The sequence below is a fragment of the Xenopus tropicalis genome, chromosome 4 (assembly GCF_000004195.4).
Source record: "Xenopus tropicalis strain Nigerian chromosome 4, UCB_Xtro_10.0, whole genome shotgun sequence".
NCBI lineage: Eukaryota > Metazoa > Chordata > Amphibia > Anura > Pipidae > Xenopus > Xenopus tropicalis.
The window spans coordinates 12161745-12182326 of NC_030680.2; the positions used below are offsets into that span (position 1 = coordinate 12161745).

The 20582-nt window shown below is 45.7% G+C and overlaps 1 protein-coding gene and 2 long non-coding RNA genes across 4 annotated transcripts; 2 read left to right on the plus strand and 1 right to left on the minus strand.

Moving 5' to 3' along the window:
• Positions 1-7803: 7803 nt before the first annotated feature.
• LOC108644859 (synaptotagmin-13-like) lies at positions 7804-19320 on the minus strand. Of its 2 annotated transcripts, none has more exons than XR_004222209.1 (5): positions 15494-15740; positions 15003-15317; positions 14140-14258; positions 9221-9336; positions 7804-8041 (listed from the first exon to the last, which is right to left on the minus strand). XR_004222209.1 is itself a non-coding variant. In XM_031900467.1 (5 exons), exons 1-3 carry the CDS (start codon positions 19165-19167, stop codon positions 15016-15018), a joined length of 474 nt encoding a protein of 157 aa, XP_031756327.1. In that variant the 5' UTR covers positions 19168-19320; the 3' UTR covers positions 9280-9336; positions 14140-14258; positions 15003-15015. The 2 variants fall into 2 exon arrangements, 1 of the variants encoding a protein (XP_031756327.1); XM_031900467.1 differs by lacking the exon at positions 7804-8041 and adding an exon at positions 19153-19320 and having other exon boundaries at positions 9280-9336; positions 15494-15650.
• On the plus strand, positions 8002-8999 carry LOC116410264. Its single transcript, XR_004222218.1, has 3 exons — positions 8002-8200; positions 8708-8743; positions 8898-8999. It is a non-coding gene; the product is annotated as an uncharacterized LOC116410264 (long non-coding RNA).
• Positions 9927-10783, plus strand: LOC116410258. The gene is made up of 3 exons (XR_004222212.1): positions 9927-9968; positions 10056-10134; positions 10672-10783. It is a non-coding gene; the product is annotated as an uncharacterized LOC116410258 (long non-coding RNA).
• Positions 19321-20582: the final 1262 nt, after the last annotated feature.

Here is a 20582-nt window from a genome sequence, read left to right on the forward strand (position 1 = left end):
TGGCGGAAGCACTCTATAAAATATTTAGGAGTAAAACTCTCAAAAGACCCTGAACTACTGTTTCAAGCTTACTACAAAGCACTACAAAAAGCCATTCAGAATGACTACCAGAAATGGAAAGCACAGTGTATCTCATGGCTAGGCAGAATAGTGGCCATTAAAATGAACGCCCTACCAAGAATTCTATACTTTTTCAGAACAATTCAGATACAACTCCCCCTACCATACCTTCAGACTCTGCAGTCACATATTAACAATTTTATATGGGCCAATAAAAAGCCAAGAATTGCAACTCAAATTCTTCAGTACTCAGTAACAAATGGCGGATTAGGGGTTCCCAGCCTGTTGCACTACTACAGGGCTACAATACCGGGCACAGCAGCCCAAATGCACAGCCCTCGACACAACAAAAAATGGCTTGACATTGAAAATATAGTTTCCTGCCCAATATGACAATACCCCAACTACTACGGATCCCAAAAACCCAGAGACCGGAAACACCACAGATATCACCAACCATCAGAATTGGACTTTCAAATTGGCACAACCAAAACAAGGGGAACTGGGAGAATTCCCCTCCCCAATAACACCAATAGCAGCTTTGGGCCCCTGACCCACAATCTCCCCGACTTGGACGGACAAAGGTATCAACAGAATAGCAGACTTATATCTAATTAACACCTACAGGACATTCAAAGAACTCCAGGAAAAATCCCAAATAAGGAGTATTATAAATACATGGGAATCACGCACCTATTAAGCACGAATATGCCCTCATATAAAACATTAAGACACAAAACCAGAATGAAACAATTATGTGCTTTAGAGGGGAGGAGAAAAGGATCCCTCTCAGAATGTTACCAATTCTTATTAGCAATCCCACAAGATCATAAACACCCACACATGACAAAATGGGAACAGGACCTAAAAATAACAATCAAACAGGAACAATGGCAAGAAATAATCAGCACAACTACAGGAGCAACGAGATGCACCAACCACATTGAAGCATATAAAAAGCTCCTACTCAGATGGCATATGGCACCAGAGAAATGAGAGCGAATAACAGGCACATACCCTGTAACGTGCTGGAGAAGATGCAATCAGAAAGGCACATTATTCCACATGTGGTGGGAATGCCGGCAAATAAAGGAACTGTGGGAACAAGTCTTTCATTGGATCAATACAGAGATAAACATCACAAAAACTCCTGAAACAGCATTACTACTATACTTCCCAAAACAAACATAACAGAAAACTTCTACTTCATGTGTTTAACGCCACAACTACGGAAATAGCAAGGCACTGGGAAACAGGCGGACAAAGCAGCTTACAACAAATCATACAAGCGATCGGTAGGAGAGCAACAATGGGAAAAATGTCGGCGAGAAAAGATAACAGACTCACCAACTACAAAAAGATATGGTCCCCGTGGAATGCATACAGTACTAACCCCCCCAAACAGGACTGCAGAACTTTCATAGTCCTATCAAACAAGTGCATTCAGACTGGGAACCAATAGCAAGCAGCACAAGGACAGACCCGGTGAGGTAGTTACTACTTATCGGTTATAAGCCGACAATGTTACACTATTTTCTAATACTGAGTTAATCTAATAGACACTGAATTGCTAAAAACCATTAAGGGAAAGGTAAAAATAACGCTACACCTTCTCTCCTGAGTTGAAGGAAAGAGGAGGCACTAGATGTGAATATTAACATGACTGGAACCTTTCTATGTCAACTCATAATAAAGAAGTTACAGAATCAGCAGGTTCCGGGGAGCGTATAGTTCTTGTTACAGGGGTTACAGGGTAGATGCGGGTTCTGATGCTGGGGTTGCCTCCCAGGAGCTGGAAGGCTGAAGAGGTGAGCGATTACAATGGGTCCAGTTAATGGCGCCCGTGAAATGTAACCATGACAGTGACGGGAGCAGCGCTTACCTGGGTCATCTCTGCAAAAAAGTCAGATTCTTTCTTCTCTGCCGGCTGAACGAGAGCGCAGTTCATCCCATCGATCCAGAGCTGGCAAGAGACAGAGGTTCCTCTTATAAACACTTCTCATGTGGCACAAGTACACTGGCTCATTCATCTGGGCCCCTGGTTGGAGGGCCCTGCCAACAAGTAAAATGGGGCCCCAATGAAAAAAAGGCCCCTTGCTTACACCCTAATCTACCCTGACCAAATCCTATGTCAAAACCCACACTTTCCCCACAAGTCCAACCCTTTCCTGACCCACTAACTGCGCCTTTCCAGCTCTTGCCCTCCCTCTGTCACGGAGCCCCTGACTGCAGTGCCCCTGATGGTGACCGTGCCCATTTATATACCAGGCAGGCCCAAACTAATGCTGTGATCAGCATCCAATAGGGTGAGGTGATGCACTGACAAATCTCGGTGACTGAGGGCTGCACCGGGCCATGGATACGGTACCAAGAGCACCAATACAAACACACAATGATATCCATCTTTGCCATTTGTGGGCACTGTTACCCAATGGCCTCCCTCGCTCACTCACATCAGTGCCAGGCTTAGACATGGCAGCATTCGCCAGCTGTCTGACCTTCTCCCGGTACATCTGGGCGCTGCGGCTGTTGTACTTTACTTTGGTGTCGCTGGTGGGGGCGCCGTGCTGATGGAAAAACCCATTCTAGTTAGAGACAAGAGGGAAGGTCCATTAGAAGCCAAGCAGGAAGGTGTTAGTGCTCACACAGAGATTTCAGCCCTCGCACACAGCCACACTAACACCGGGGACAATGGGGGCAGGAAAGACTTGGCACAGGCCGCTTAAGAGACCTGAGTGACAGGCGGCACCAATACAGACAAGCGGCTGCGACTCTCCAAACTTCTCACTGGCCAACGCAATTGGTCAGTGGGGTTCTCCCTGCAGTTCTGCTCAGGAAGCCCATTAACCCTTTAATACAATGGCCTCAGTGCCTTCCCTGCACAGAGAATACCCCTAGCTGAGGAGTGCATAGGGCTCAGTGCAACAAGACAACCCTGCCCCTATATACAACCCCCCTCCCATGTATCTGGGTCCCAGGGGCCTGATGAATGGAACTGCCCAATCTGGCCCATCAGTTACTATTGTATTACACACTTGTGTTTAAATTAGCATTAGAAAGGGAAAAGTGGAATCTATGCCTTATTCCCCAAACACTGTACTGCCCAGTCTGTGACCAATCAGGTCAGCGGCACAGTTTCTGTATCATTGGAGCTGCCCCCAGTGGTATATCCTGCACAATAATGTACCCGGGGGTACAAAGCAAAGCATGCTGGGAATCCCAGGCTTAGTTACCTGCCCAGTCTGTACCCTCTCATATAATAGCCCCATATGCCCCCAGTGGTATATCCTGCACAATAATGTATCCAGAGGTACAAAGCAAAGCATGCTGGGAATCCCAGGCTTATTTACCTGCCCAGTCTGTACTCTCTCATATAATAGCCCCATATGCCCCCAGTGGTATATCCTGCACAATAAAGTAAGTGGGGGTACAAAGCAAAGCCGAATAAGCCGCACAGATTGACACCTCATTCATGGGTCTACGACAAACGGTGGTTAATTGCCCCCTGCTGGGGAAATTAACCGCCCACCCCTCAGAAAAGTCATACCACCCCATTCAAGAATAAGCCGCACAGTTTGACACCTCATTCATGGGTCTACGACAAACGGTGGTTAATTGCCCCCTGCTGGGGCAATTAACCGCCCACCCCTCAGAAAAGTCATAGCACCCCATTCCCCAATAAGCCGCACGGTTTGACACCTCATTCATGGGTCTATGACTAACGGTGGTTAATTGCCCCCTGCTGGGGCAATTAACCCCCCACCCCTCAGAAAAGTCATAGCACCCCATTCCCGAATAAGCCGCACGGTTTGAAACCTCATTCATGGGTCTATGACAAACGGTGGTTAATTGCCCCCTGCTGGGGCAATTAACCCCCAACCCCTCAGAAAAGTCATAGCACCCCATTCCCGAATAAGCCGCACGGTTTGACACCTCATTCATGGGTCTATGACAAACGGTGGTTAATTGCCCCCTGCTGGGGCAATTAACCCCCCACCCCTCAGAAAAGTCATAGCACCCCAACCCGAATAAGCCGCACGGTTTGACACCTCATTCATGGGTCTACAACAAACGGTGGTTAATTGCCCCCTGCTGGGGCAATTAACCCCCCACCTCTCAGAAAAGTCATAGCACCCCATTCCCGAATAAGCCGCACGGTTTGACACCTCATTCATGGGTCTACGACAAACGGTGGTTAATTGCCCCCTGCTGGGGCAATTAACTGCCCACCCCTCAGAAAAGTCATACCACCCCATTCCTGAATAAGCCGCCCGGTTTGACACCTCATTCATGGGTCTACGACAAGCGGTGGTTAATTGCCCCCTGCTGGGGCAATTAACCCCCCACCCCTCAGAAAAGTCAAAGCACCCCATTCCTGAATAAGCCGCCCGGTTTGACACCTCATTCATGGGTCTACGACAAACGGTGGTTAATTGCCCCCTGCTGGGGCAATTAACTGCCCACCCCTCAGAAAAGTCATAGCACCCCATTCCCGAATAAGCAACACGGTTTGACACCTCATTCATGGGTCTACGACAAACGGTGGTTAATTGCCCCCTGCTGGGGCAATTAACAGCCCACCCCTCAGAAAAGTCATACCACCCCATTCCTGAATAAGCCGCCCGGTTTGACGCCTCATTCATGGGTCTACAACAAACAGTGGTTAATTGCCCCCTGCTGGGGCAATTAACTGCCAACCTCTCAGAAATGTCATAGCACCCCATTCCCGAATAAGCCGCACGGTTTGACACCTCATTCATGGGTCTACAACAAACGTGGTTAATTGCCCCCTGCTGGGGCAATTAACCTCCCACCCTCTAGAAAAGTCATAGCACCCCATTCCCGAATAAGCCGTGCGGTTTGACACCTCATTCATGGGTCTACGACAAACTTTGCGGTACTCAGTCAAAGTTGGTCTCAATGTTAAGTCTATGGGTGGAGAATTGCCCCCTGCTGGGGCTATTAACTGCCCACTCTTAAGAAATGTCATAGCACCCCATTCCCTGAATAAGCCGCACGGTTTGACACCTCATTCATGGGTCTACGACAAACTAGTTATTTGCCACAATCCCCATTATAAGTCAATGGGGCTAATTTGGGGACCACTCTTGCCCCAGGGGTAAAACTTATACCCTTGTGCGGGGTATCTTCTGACACAGGTTGCAAACCTCTTCAAATGTGGTAAATTTCACGTTTCTAACCAATTCCCTCTCTGCGCTACAATCCCTCACAGTCGGCCTCAATGTTAAGTCAATGGGATTTATTATACAGACATTAACCCATCGCTGCCTGTGCAGGAATACAGATCTGCCATTTCAACTGCCATCTGTAACATGACACCCATTCCCAGCTGGGGCTGGTCACGTGACATTGTTATTCCAACCCTATGTAACTATATGTGTGTAACCCACATTCCCAGGCCCCAGTTGCACGTGTGATGTCACAATGGTTTGAACCTCAGAAAGGTTGGAGTCAATGTAATTAGAGTTTGTTGTGAGTGATGTCGTTGTGATGTCACAATGTCACAGTCAAAGTGCCCAAGCAGCGGCCAAACTGGCTCATTCTTGATCAGGCGACTGAGGTAGGTGGAGCTCTAGGGGTGTTGGTGCCAACGTTAGCAGGAATAAGAGATAATAATAACGAATCAGTTTAATACTGGCGCTGTGGGGGCTTTGGTGTATTGTTTTTTCGAAATGGCACAAAAATTCGGAAACAATTTGTCAAAAAAAATTGACGGACATGAAAAGAAATGTTGCGCGTCGTGTTTCTGACCCACACAGCAATTTTTTTGACAGTTTCACTCATTTTTCACTCACTAATTACTGTAACTAAAGGGATATTTCTGTTTGTCTCCATAGAGAGAAAGTGAGAGAAAATGTTTCGGCGTTTACTTTCGTTTTTGCCTTGTGTGCCGAGGGTAAGTACTTTATTCTTTTTACTCTAATATCACTCATATAGTGCTATTCATAGCCTTGCTATATACAGGTATAGGACCCGTTATCCAGAATGCTCGGGACCTGAGGCTTTCCGGATAAGGAGTCTTTCCGTAATTGGGATCTCCACACCTTAAGTCTACTAAAAAGTTATTTAAACATCATTTAAACCCAATAGGGCTGTTCTGCCCCAATAAGGGGTAATTATTTCTTAGTTGGGATCAAGTACAGGTACTGTTTTATTATTACAGAGAAAAGGGAATCATTTAACCATTAAATAAACCCAATAGGGCTGTTCTGCCCCCAATAAGGGGTAATTATATCTTAGTTGGGATCAAGTACAGGTACTGTTTTATTATTAAAGAGAAAAGGGAATCATTTAACCATTAAATAAACCCAATAGGGCTGTTCTGCCCCAATAAGGGGTAATTATTTCTTAGTTGGGATCAAGTACAGGTACTGTTTCTTTCTGGATAACGGGTTTTCGTATAAGGGATCCTATACATATATATATATATATATTATTGTAGGGAGACCAGATCACTTGAAAATTCAGGGACACGTCTAATAAATCCATGTTGCAGGGCGGCACTGATTGCAGTTTCAGACGTGTCCCTGAATTCCCAAGGGATCTGCTCGCCCTATTGTATTGCTGAATTCATTCTACTTTGCCTATTTGCTCATTTCCTTTGATAATAAAACCTTTTTTTATTCATCACTAGAAAAAACGGAATAAACCCCCGAGAGAATTTCTTGCGGTAAGCAGAGAATAACTGGTTAACCCAATATAAAATTCCCACGTTACTGACTATTTGCCCTATTCCAGCCATTGCATTTACAATGTGTTTGCCTTTTTCTCATTAATTTTTGTAATAAAATGTGTTTTTATTCTTCCTAGATTGAAAAAGATGAAGCCGATGTGGTCGTCGTGGTAAGCAGGGAGGAACTGGTTAACACAATATAATGATCACACTTTGCTCACTATTTGTGCTTTTCCAGCCATTTCATTTACTATTATTTTTGGCCATTTTTGCTCGTTTATTCTTGTAATAAAACATGATTTTATCCTTCCTAGAACCACCAAGACGAACCCGCCGGCGACATCATTGTGGTAAGCAGCAATTTGGCCAAATGTAAAAAACACAACTTTCCTGGTTATTTGTGTTACTGAAACCTTATTATTTACTGACCTATAGATTTATATGTGACTTTGTCACAGGCCCTTAATAACGCTGAGAATTTACTGGTATATTCACTACTGACCCCATTCCCCCATCATTTCTACTTTCCCACTTTTATATCTAAATCTACAAAATCATTCATTACCACAAACCATATCTGGCACATTCTATAACATATCAATATATATAATAGATTATTATTGGCTGAAACCCTTTTCAATATGTTTGGTTCCCTGGCAAGAGACAGCCCCTTCCCCTTTGAATTCATATCAGAATAAATTCATGTACAGACTGCATTTATTTATACACATGAATGATATCTTCTCAAAAGCACTTTTTCCCCCAGTACTAAACATATCTTTAGTCATTTTGTGCCTTATATAGATCTTGATAGATGATAGGCCGTTAATTCTATAAAATAACATCACTTTGTTTATCTCATTCCCAGGCTCTTCCGGAGACCACCACCTGCCTGGTAAGCAGAAAAGGAGTTGACACCCTACATTATTGTTTGTTTTTATGAATCGCACCTTTTTAGCCCTAAAAATTGAGTATTTTACTAATTACACAATATTTCTGTGATTTACCAAGTGTAAAGACCCTAATAGAAAATGACGCAATCTAAAAGCTGTCAGTGGGAGCCGCGCTGGGCAAATTGTAGCCTTTATTGAATATTTGGCTCAAGGGGTTTCCATGATTTGTATTGTTTGTAAGCACATGGAAATTCTTGTGAAAATGATGATTGAGGTTTTTGGTGAAAAATCCAGAAATGTGTGAATCTGATTTATTTTCCTCTCTTAATCAGGTTCCGTCGGTTGGATGTGGCGTTGACATCTGCCCAGAGCCGCCGACCCCTGAGACCAACATCTGCCAGGTAAGTAGTAAAGGAACTATTTTATTTGCTGAAACTGAGTTAATTAATGATAATGAGCTACAGAACTATAGTAAGTTGATCCCATAACTAATCGTATCGCTCTTCATCAGGAGGAACCAGAGCAGATTGCTGAGCCTGGCGAGGAGATTGAGGTAAGCATAAAGGTGCCCATACACTATAAGATCCGCTCGCTTGGCGATGTCGCCAAGCAAGTGGATCTTCACCCGGTATCCCCACCTATGGGTGGGCGATGTCGGGTAGCAAGGAACTTAAAAAAAAATAATCCGATCGTTTGGCCCTGGGGCCAAACGATCAGATTACATTTGTGGTTATGGGGCAGTCGGTTCGGGGACCGCATCAACGAGCCGATACGGTCCCCGATCCGACTGGATTTTCTAACCTGGCCGATCGAGATCTGGCCAATTTCAGGCCAGATATCGGTCAGGCTGGCCGCTCTGTTCTGCCCATACACGGGCCGATTAGCTGCCAAATCAGTCCAAGGGACCCATATCGGCAACTATAGTCGGCCCGTGTATGGGGACCTTTAGGCTAATAGAGAGGGATAAGTACAAATCAAAGTCACTTATCAGCCAATCGGCTTATTTACAACAGAAATCATACAACCTCGCTCATCTTTTTCATTTCCCTTTCTTACCCAGGAGCGCCCAGAAACACCCGGGGCTCAGACTCGCCAGGTAAGAAGGAATAATTGTTTCTGCTCTCTTACACTTTAGCAGCCATATTAATGTCATTCCTACCGTGTCCCTTTGTCATATTTATACCCTGTCTCAAAATCCTCATTACTACATTGAATTGATCTGATCTGGGCCTTTTCTATTTCTTAACCAGGAGGAACCAGCTGAGACTCCCACTGACACTAACACCTGTCAGGTAAGTAAAAGGGAAGGGAGACATATTGTGAAAATGGCGCCACTCAGTATTATATTACTTTCCTTTATACAAGTTTTATCTTTTTTTCCCCAAAACTAGGAGGGAGCAGGCGACGCTCTGCCACAGGTAAGCAGCAATGGGCACAATATGTTATGTTTATATGTTGTGTTGCGCTGCAATAAGGAGTTTAACTGAACTGAGTTTAATCCCCTTTTTCTGTATTCCCATTAGGACTGTCAGGAGCCTGAAAAGAGCCAAGATGACGTAAGCAGAAAAAATACCTTTTACAAACTTTGCGTTCAGTTGCGCTGTGAAATATTTGTTTCTGATCTTCTCTCTGTTTTATCCAGGAAGAACATCATCATTCGTCGTCATTCCCCTTCCACCATTGCTATCACTGCAAGGTAAGCAGAAAATAATCAATGAACGGAAAAGTGCAATTAAAGACATTGTAAAGATTTGTTTTATCATATTCTGTACTGATCTGAGTTTTCTTATCTTAACCAGGAGAATCGAAGGGGCATGCCTCCGTGTCAGCCCATCAAACTCTTTGGGGTAAGCAGCAAAGACAATTATATTACAATTTCAATCCCGGCATCAGATCGCCCTACAGAACATTCACTTTAGCATCTTCTCTAGGGAACTGAGTTAATGTAGTTCTGTGGGGCTGAATTAATGGGAATAGTTTTATAGGTTGGGTTAGACTGCAAAACGCAGACTGTCGTCTAAAGATTGTAACTGACTTTATTTTTAATCCCCTTTTCCTGTCTTTTCAACAGCCAACATCATCGGAGGAATCCAGTGACAGTGACCATTCCTGTCACTGTGAGGTAAGCAGAAAATAATCAATGAACGGATGAAAGTGCAATTAATGAAATGTTAAAGATTTGTTTTATCATATTCTGTACTGATCGGAGTTGATCTCATAAAATAATGTTTTCTTATCTTAACCAGGAGAACCGAAGGGACATGCCCCCATTCGAGCCCTATTTTGATTCTGGGGAGTCATCAGGGGAGAGCAGTGACAGTGTAAGCAGAAAAAGAAAACTGTTACAAACTTTGTATTCATTTGCCCTGTGAAATATTCATTTTTCATCTTCTCTCTTTTATAACCAGGATGAACAACTGAGCGAGGAGGGAGCCCCCTCCGAGCTAATCTGGATGAGCTCTCTGAGCTCACTGTTCTTTGTGTGAGGTAGGGATAATATTACCTACTGTACCCATTATATATATTACTGGCTCATTTGTTGGGGAATTGGTTAGTTCTTCTACATTGAATAAACTCACATATCAAATTCTCTTCTTATTTATTAATATGGAAAACTCTTTCACATAAAAAAAACTCAAATACCTCGAATTAACTAATTTGTAAAAAATATGGCACGACTTTGCCCAGGGCAACTCCCATTTACTTCTATATAAACTCACTCGCATTTAGATGGTGAAGTTTTACATTGGAGTTTTAAGGTTTTTTGCACTTAATAACAGACATTTGAGTTTTCGAAGCATAATTCCAATTTGAGGTTCTTTGAGCGCAAAATATCTTAAATTGTGAAAAAAAAATCAAACTCGAACTATTTATAAATTCCCCATATATGTGAGAACCCGACTAAAATGTTACCTAAGATAATGGTACCCCAACAATGAATTATTCCTTGTCCTTTATATATTTATTTCAACATTTTATCTAATACACTGAATTCATATGATAAATCCTTTTTCTCTTCCTCAGGTGGCGCAAAAACATCTGCCGAGCTGTAACACCTGCTCTATCTAGTAGAATTAGGTCTGAAGCAACTGGACTTTTCCCAGTTCATCTTGGAAACGTTTCCCCAACACATCCGCGCGGCTTCTTCAGTTCAGATGGCAGGTAGGGAATTCCCCGGCACTTGAACCCTTGAGGGTAGTACACTCACAGACATCCAATCACAATGGTTCTATTGAACGTATTCAGTTAGGGGTTGGCTGAAACTGACAGGGGTAAGAAGGTGAGATCCAGTCACAGTGGTACCATGATTCTTATTGATGAGGGTGTTAATCCTTCAAAGTACATGCCTGGAGGTGTGAAATGCTGTGAAACCGCCGGGGTAAGGGTGTCAAAGCGCCATTGTATGTTGGTGACAAACAGAGTGAGGAAACGGCTGAAACAAGGCACCACCCTTCACAGCAGAACAAAGATAAATCCAGAACAAGTTTGTTCCTTACTGGGCCTGTGTCTCAATACCACCTACTTCAAGCACAATGGAGTTTTCTATGGACAAAAACATGGTGGTGTTATGGGTTTGCCGGTGTCTCCAGTTCTACTGAACTGGTTCATGGAAAAAGTGGAAAAGAAAGCCCTGGGCACCTTCAAGGGAACTGAAAGAGCAGTACTTGCTTTTTGATTCCCACCGCCCTTTGGAACATACAACTTGGCGTTATTAGGACTTGACACTATTGGGCTGATACAGCAGAACAAAGCTGAATCCAGAACAAGTTTGTTCCTTACTGGGCCTGTGTCTCAATACCACCTACTTCAAGCACAATGGAGTTTTCTATGGACAAAAACATGGTGGTGTTATGGGTTTGCCTGTGTCTCCAGTTCTACTGAACTGGTTCATGGAAAAAGTGGAAAAGAAAGCCCTGGGCACCTTCAAGGGAACTGAAAGAGCAGTACTTGCTTTTTGATTCCCACCGCCCTTTGGAACATACAACTTGGCGTTATTAGGACTTGACACCATTGGGCTGATACTGTGGCACGCAATGCTGAAGAGAAGGAATACAAACCTCTAAAAGGAGCTCTGAGAACTTGTGGGTCCCCAGACTGGGCCTTTATGGAAACTAAATGAGAGACAGGTAGCGATGAGCAAGTTTTGTCGGCAGGCATGGATTCACAGCCATTGGCTCATCAATAAAGACAGGCAAAGAGACCAGGCCAACACACTCCTAACCGAATAAGTTCAATGGAATCGCCGTGATTGGAAGTCTGTGACTGTTCTGTTCCAGTCGTACTTTGAAGGATTAAAACCCGCATCAATGGGAATCATGGTACCACTTTGACTGGATCTTACCTTCTTACCCCTGTCAGTTTCAGCCAACCCCTAACTGGATACGTTTAATGGAATCATTGGGATTGGATGTCTGTGACTGTTCTACCCTCAAGGGTTTAAGTGCCGGGGAATTCCCTACCTGCCATCTGAACTGAAGAAGCCGCTCGGATGAGTTGGGGAAACGTTTCCAAGATAGACTCGGAAAAATACAGTTGTTTTACACTTAATTCTGCTACAAGGCAGCCATTGGGGGGTGGGGTAGGGGCACAGGGGCCCATTTGTCATCGGGCCCCACAATAACATCTTAATAACATCTGGTCCCCGATGGCTAGCCTCCTCTGCAGCAAAGGAAAGAAATATGGAATTCAGAAAACACTTGCAAGCGTTTGTAAGTGCATCTGATGCTAAATCAAATAGAAGTCGCCCTTCAAACAGAAGGCTGACAACAATATTAAATCTTTTCTCTTTTTGTAAAGAGACAGATTTATACAATAAACCTTCCATTGTTGTGTGACATTGAGCGGCTCTGTTTGCTTATTAGAGAGACAGGGAAAGGTTGGGGGAACAGGGAGGGGGGACTGGAGTTTTGCTTTGCTGAGACACCCGAGAAACTATGGGGGGGGCATTTACTAACCGGTGTTTTTAGAAACTCACATAAACTCCTGAAAGTTATTTGATTAAAAAAACAAACAATCAATGATTTATTAAGAATCCTTAGTATTAATATCTAAGGAATAGCAGCAGTTTAAATGTAAACCAAATGAAAGTCTATAGGTGAAATCTGATTGGCTGTTGTTGGCTCTGCCCACTTTTCTAAACTTGGGACGCAGTCACCCAGTGACAAAATGTGCAAAGTTTGGGAACCCTGGCATTTCAATAGGTGAAATCTGATTGGCTGTTAGTGGCTCCACCCACTTTTTCAAAACTAAAACTGCAGTCCCCTAGTGACCAACTGTGAAAAGTTTGGGGACCCTGGGGTTAATACTGTGAGAATGGCAGCAGGTTGAATTTCCCCATTGAAAGTCATTAGGTAAAATCTGATTGGTTGTTCACAGCTCTGCCCACTTTTGGGCATCCAACAATCATCATATTTTTAATCAGACGGACCCCATGACTATGTGCTTCAAGTTTGGGGGGTGCAGCGTCAAAGCTGTAAGTGTGGCAGCAGTTTGAAATTCTTCCCTGTCAATGTCAATGGGATAATTGGGGGGTTCGGAGAGGCTCCCCAAGAAGACGGGGGGCGGGATCCCTTAGAAACACACAAGCAACCTGCTCCGCTATAGGGCGAAGAAGTGTGGGGAGTTTGAGTGTTGTACCCCTAAAACTGTAGGAGGAGTAGCGTTTAGAAAATGGGGGGTGCTAAGAATAAGAATCAGTGGAACAGTATTTGGGGGTTCCCAACCCAACACAATAAAAGGTACAGGAGACAGGAGTTGGGGGACTGAGTTTACTATTGGCCCAAACATGGAATTAAATGGGGATATTGGGAAATGGAACTCATCGGGCTGATATTATTGCTATGGGCCTTTGTATTCAGTTTCCCGGCCGACCCCCCATCTCAGAACTTCCCTCCTTCCAGTAGGGGGAGTAACGTTACACAGCCAGTAGGGGGAGTAACGTTACACAGCCAGTAGGGGGAGTAACGTTACACAGCCAGTAGGGGGAGTACCGTTACACAGCCAGTAGGGGGAGTAACGTTACACAGTCAGTAGGGGGAGTAACGTTACACAGTCAGTAGGGGGAGTAACGTTACACAGTCAGTAGGGGGAGTAACGTTACACAGTCAGTAGGGGGAGTAACGTTACACAGTCAGTAGGGGGAGTAACGTTACACAGTCAGTAGGGGGAGTAACGTTACACAGTTAGTAGGGGGAGTAACGTTACACAGTCAGTAGGGGGAGTAACGTTACACAGTCAGTAGGGGGAGTAACGTTACACAGTCAGTAGGGGGAGTAACGTTACACAGTCAGTAGGGGGAGTAATGTTACACAGTCAGTAGGGGGAGTAACGTTACACAGTCAGTAGGGGGGATTCCTGTTGGATCAAACCAAAGCAATACTGACGTAGATTATTGATCTACGTAATATTATTACCCCATTTATATACCCCAGTAAGTAGAGTAATGACCCCCACATACAGCTGCCAATATATATATCCATTAAGCTCCCCCACCTTGTACCCCACCGGGGCAATCATAGTCCAGGTACAGTCACTGAAAGGAGGGTAAGGCTTCTGTGTATCCGGGGCTGGAGAAATTCCCACCGGCACGGTCAGAGTTCCGCCGCAGCTCACTGATTGCAAAGAGGGGTTTGAGGGAAACATAAAATATTAATATTGGCATAAATATCAAAGCTTGGAACTATATAACTAATATAGTGCTCCTAGCTACAGGCTGAGTTATACAGGGAACTCTGAGTATCACTCATGTATTATAAGGGATAATGTACCCCCTACTGTAAATGATAAGGATATTAGCAGTCACTGAGGGGTTCTGTGCCCATATAAAGGCACAAGGCTGCAGGCTGAGTTATACAGGGAACTCTGAGTATCACTCATGTATTATAAGGGATAATGTACCCCCTACTGTAAATGATAAGGATATTAGCAGTCACTGAGGGGTTCTGTGCCCATATAAAGGCACAAGGCTGCAGGCTGAGTTATACAGGGAACTCTGAGTATCACTCATGTATTATAAGGGATAATGTACCCCCTACTGTAAATGATAAGGATATTAGCAGTCACTGAGGGGTTCTGTGCCCATATAAAGGCACAAGGCTGCAGGCTGAGTTATACAGGGAACTCTGAGTATCACTCATGTATTATAAGGGATAATGTACCCCCTACTGTAAATGATAAGGATATTAGCAGTCACTGAGGGGTTCTGTGACTAAAGCTTGACAAGGATTAGGCTGCACATATTTTTGAGCTTCTATACCAGCCCTTTAGTAGGGAATATCTGTGCCCCTGAAGATGCCCTTGCAGCTCCCCTTCTGCTTTTCTATTAGTTTACACCACATACACTGGGCAGTACTTACCTTCTCAGGAGGCCTAAAGTCCCACCCACCGAGCTGCTCCAAAGGGAACCCCTAGATTAGCCAGACTCAGGGTGATTTCCCCGGCTACCTGGTGCCTGGAGTAGCGGTCACAGTGCCTCAAGGTGAGTGTTAGCTCAGCCTCTACTCGTTCCTCCTCTGATAAGGGGAACAGCAGAGCCTCGTCCCAAACTGTATGTGGGGTCCTATTCATCAGCGAGGTCTGGGCTTCTGTTTGCCCACCATTGCTGGTGAGAGTGCCCCCAATGTAGCGGTGACTCCCAGGCTCCTCCTCCTTGGTAAGTGGGCAACCAACAGCTGAAGAACAACACAAACAGGGCGACTGAACATGATGTATCTGCTGCTGACCCACCAGAAGAGGACAGCCCGGACCTGGCAGGGCATCATTATGAGGAGAAGGGGCTTGAGGGAGATCTGCTGTACCTACTGACTCATAAAGCTGCCCTACCCTGAGACCCTCCTCACCAACCTACCTTCTAGGAGAGACACACACAGTTCTCTCTTCTGGTGGTCGTACCCCAGGGAGTAGCGCAGCTTTGGGATGTGGTTGAGGCTTTGGCTGAACTTCTCCACATATTCATTCTCAGGGGCCAGAGGGTGAACCAGCTCAGTGCGCTTGTATATACTCATCTGTTGGGGAGAGAAGAGCGGCCAAGAGCCCGTCAGAATCTAATCCCCCCCATTGTAAGCAGCAGTCCTGCCCTGCTTTATGGCTGAGATTCTAGCTATCTGTATAACAGAGCATTCTGTCACAGTGGCACAGATCCTATCTGATCGCCCCCATTGTAAGCAGCAGTCCTGCCCTGCTTTATGGCTGAGATTCTAGCTATCTGTATAACAGAGCATTCTGTCACAGTGGCACAGATCCTATCTGATCCCCCCATTGTAAGCAGCAGTCCTGCCCTGCTTTATGGCTGAGATTCTAGCTATCTGTATAACAGAGCATTCTGTCACAGTGGCACAGATCCTATCTGATCGCCCCCATTGTAAGCAGCAGTCCTGCCCTGCTTTATGGCTGAGATTCTAGCTATCTGTATAACAGAGCATTCTGTCACAGTGGCACAGATCCTATCTGATCCCCCCATTGTAAGCAGCAGTCCTGCCCTGCTTTATGGCTGAGATTCTAGCTATCTGTATAACAGATCATTCTGTCACAGTAGCACAGATCCTATCTGACCCCCCCCCCCCCCCCCCCCCCATTGTAAGCAGCAGTCCTGCCCTGCTTTATGGCTGAGATTCTAGCTATCTGTATAACAGAGCATTCTGTCACAGTGGCACAGATCCTATCTGATCCCCCCATTGTAAACAGCAGTCCTGCCCTGCTTTATGGCTGAGATTCTAGCTATCTGTATAACAGAGCATTCTGTCACAGTGGCACAGATCCTATCTGATCCCCCCCATTGTAAGCAGCAGTCCTGCCCTGCTTTATGGCTGAGATTCTAGCTATATGTATAACAGAGCATTCTGTCACAGTGGCACAGATCCTATCTGATCCCCCCCCCCCCCCCCCATTGTAAGCAGCAGTCCTGCCCTGCTTTATGGCTGAGATTCTGTCTGTGACATGCAAACACTGTAATGGGCACAAGTGCCCAACATTCTGCCCCACCTTTCACCGGGTGCAAATGACACTGGAATTATAGACAGAAAGTTCCACCGATCTCCCTATCTATGTCTCAGGAATGCTAATGCAAATGGGTGAGCAGTGAAAGGGTTAAAAAATGGCTGATCCAATGCTGAGGCTGAATGCCCAATGATCACAAGGACACTGTGTATGTGTTGACTATAGTACAGGAATGGGATCTATTTTCTGGAAACCCAGTTTCCACAAAGCTCCACATTTTAGGAAGGTTAATCTACAACAATTTGCATTTGGTCTTCATTTTTTATTATTTGTGGTTTTTGAATTATTTAGCACTTCTGCGCAGCGGCTCTCCAGTTGGCAATTTCAGGAGCTATCTAGTTGCTAGGGTCCATATAACCTTAGCAACCACGCATTGGTTTGAATGAGAGACTGACAAATGAATAGGAGAGGGGCCTGAATAGAATAGAAAGATAAGGAATATAAAGTAACAGTAACAAAAAAACTGGAGCCTCACAGAGCAATAGGCTTTTGCTGCCGGGGTCAGTGACCCCCATTTGAAGAGGCAGAAGGCGGCAAATGATTCCAAACCTATAAAAGTTTTAAATAGATACAATTGTGCATGTAGAACTTGGTTCTGTAGTCTCTCCCCCCCCCCCATTGAGTCTGCAGGGCAAATCTAAATTAACAGAACCCTTTACCCTCTATTTGCGCTTGAAAAACAAGAAGAAAACATCGCAAACCTATTTCAGCAGGATCGGCCTGAGCCTCAGCTTCTAATCCTATGGCAAGGAGTTGGGGTTCACTCCCAGAAGCCCTTTCTGAATCCATGTCCCCCGGTATCTTAATTGTATACCTTTAACATAAACTGCCCCCCTATATAGCTCAGCCATTGCACCCCCAAGCTCCCCGGTGTTGGCATCCTAAAATGGGTTAATTCCATAATGAGGGGAGCTACACGGAGGGTTTCACCATTCACGGAACATGTTGCTTGGAAACTGTTCTGTCTGAAGGGCCCGCAGTCTGATCGCCTTTTGAAGTGATGTTCTGGGGCCCCCGATTGCCAGCGGAGCTCAAGGGGCTTCTGGGTTTGCAAAAAAAGACCAATTGCAAATTGTCTTAGACTGTCACTGGCTACATCATAGGAGTTCATTTAAAGTGAACTATTCCGTAAAGTCATTTCAAAGGTCAAATGAGATTTTTGGCTAATTAGGCCACAGGGGCAACGGGTTTAATTGGGGGGATTCAATCACTTGGCTTCCAGGCCAAAAGCCCAGGAATAACAGGGGCCAATGAAGGATGATGATGGAAATGTCTATGGTGAGAGTCCCTAGCCAATGGGATTTAATAGAAATATCTCTGATCCCTGGCCAGATATGGTTGGGTAGGGTCTTTTGGAAATATCCACGGGGCAATAATCTACCTACTTGGACTGGAGTGGCTAATGTGGGCCCCTATATGGCCACTACCTGCCATTAGTGATGAGCGAATCTGTCCCGTTTCACGCGAAATGCGACTACTGCACAACAGAGCCACCAAGGTAAGACGTCTCCTTTCATTGGATAATTAATAAGGGATTTGCCAATTAAAGGTCAGATACTCCCAGGAGAATTCTAATCAATATACCCAAGTGCAGAAGAGATTCCTATAAGCCTTAGCGCAAAGCTATAGCTTCCTAGTATCTCTGTATAACGACTGGGAACACTAATTGCCCCGTTACATGTGTGCCAGGGGCGTGTCTCTCCATATAGACAAACCTATTAGCCTTTATTTCCCCAGCGTAGGGGCAGATTCTCAGCCTGTGTTTATCTATAAGCCTTAGAGACTCTCCCCCCCCATATGTATAGTCACAATTCTATCTGTACATAATAAGCTGTACCCCCATACTGTACTGTCTAAGGGAAACACTATGGCACCTCCTACCCATATGTATAAATACAAATATACAGAGAAGGAATGTTCTGGGAACACAATAAGCTGTACCCCCATACTGTACTGTCTAAGGGAAACACTATGGCACCTCCTACCCATATGTATAAATACAAATATACAGAGAAGGAATGTTCTGGGCACACAATAAGCTGTACCCCCATACTGTACTGTCTAAGGGAAACACTATGGCACCTCCTACCCATATGTATAAATACAAATATACAGAGAAGGAATGTTCTGGGCACACAATAAGCTGTACCCCCATACTGTACTGTCTAAGGGAAACACTATGGCACCTCCTACCCATATGTATAAATACAAATATACAGAGAAGGAATGTTCTGGGCACACAATAAGCTGTACCCCCATACTGTACTGTCTAAGGGAAACACTATGGCACCTCCTACCCATATGTATAAATACAAATATACAGAGAAGGAATGTTCTGGGCACACAATAAGCTGTACCCCCATACTGTACTGTCTAAGGGAAACACTATGGCACCTCCTACCCATATGTATAAATACAAATATACAGAGAAGGAATGTTCTGGGCACACAATAAGCTGTACCCCCATACTGAGAGGAGGTGTGTGAGCTCCAGACTGTGAGGAGAAAGTACCGGTACGGGCAGCATTCCATCTGTAATCGAGGTCCCCGAGCGAGTGAACACCCTGGATGACCAAGCCGAAGTTGCTGCAAAGAGTTACAGTTCTGCTGTGGAAAATGGCAGTTCTGTTGCTGGGAGCTGCAGTTCAGAGGCAAGCCAGGAAGCTGCTGCAAGGCACGCTGGGACCCAGGAAGGAAGTGCTGCAAGGCATGCTGGGACCCAGGAAGGAAGTGCTGCAAGGCACGCTGGGACCCAGGAAGGAAGCTGCTGCAAGGCACGCTGGGACCCAGGAAGGAAGCTGCTGCAAGGCACGCTGGGACCCAGGAAGGAAGCGCTGCAAGGCACGCTGGGACCCAGGAAGGAAGCGCTGCAAGGCACGCTGGGACCCAGGAAGGAAGCGCTGCAAGGCACGCTGGGACCCAGGAAGGAAGCGCTGCAAGGCACGCTGGGACCCAGGAAGGAAGTGCTGCAAGGCATGCTGGGACCCAGGAAGGAAGTGCTGCAAGGCACGCTGGGACCCAGGAAGGAAGTGCTGCAAGGCACGCTGGGACCCAGGAAGGAAGCGCTGCAAGGCACGCTGGGACCCAGGAAGGAAGTGCTGCAAGGCATGCTGGGACCCAGGAAGGAAGCGCTGCAAGGCACGCTGGGACCCAGGAAGGAAATGCTGCAAGGCACGCTGGGACCCAGGAAGGAAGTGCTGCAAGGCATGCTGGGACCCAGGAAGGAAGTGCTGCAGGCTGTGTTGCTATGGAGGAGGCTGAGGAGGCGCTGAGACTGCTGCAATGGCCCAGGTAGGAGCAATGCCCCTGTGTGATGGGGGAGAGACAGCTGCCAGCAATGGCGCTGGGAAGCCAGAGACTGTGGGCTCAGCTGGGCCCAATCAGAACCAGATAATCAGGGCCCTGAGAGACATTAATATTCTGGAGGAGAAAAGGAACATTTTGGAGGGGAGTATTGATAACATGGCGGCTGGACTGGGGGCCTTAGGGGGCACAGAGAGCTAAAGCAGTTCATAAACGTGATTATATGAGTAAGGACTTGGGGGACAGTGACAGTAACATTACCAGGGTTCTGGCAGTTATAGAGCCCCGGGGAGAGGGTTTTGATAATCACAAGTGATTCCAGGAAATGGAGAAAAGTGACCTGAGAAAGTGGTTCAAACGCTCTGCTTTTCCTAAAGGGACTGTGATTCCTGTGGGTGGGAATGTAGGTCCTTCATGTGCAGATTCCCGGGATCCATTAACTGTTTCATTGCCAGACACTAATGGCAACATCAATACTTTGTGTCGGGTGTGAGTGCAGTGTGGCAAGCCTGCTGGGAGTACTGACGTGGCTGCTGGGAGTACCGACGTGGCTGCTGGGAGTACCGACGTGGCTGCTGGGAGTACTGACGTGGCTGCGGGGAGTACTGGCGTGGCTGCGGGGAGTACTGGCGTGGCTGC

What these genes read in the sequence shown, in the direction of transcription:
- LOC108644859 (XM_031900467.1), bottom strand. An exon ending in GTGTGTGTCTCTCCTAGAAG is followed by an intron (nt 15,318 to 15,493) that starts GTAGGTTGGTGA and finishes GTTGTTCTTCAG; the next exon opens with CTGTTGGTTGCCCACTTACC.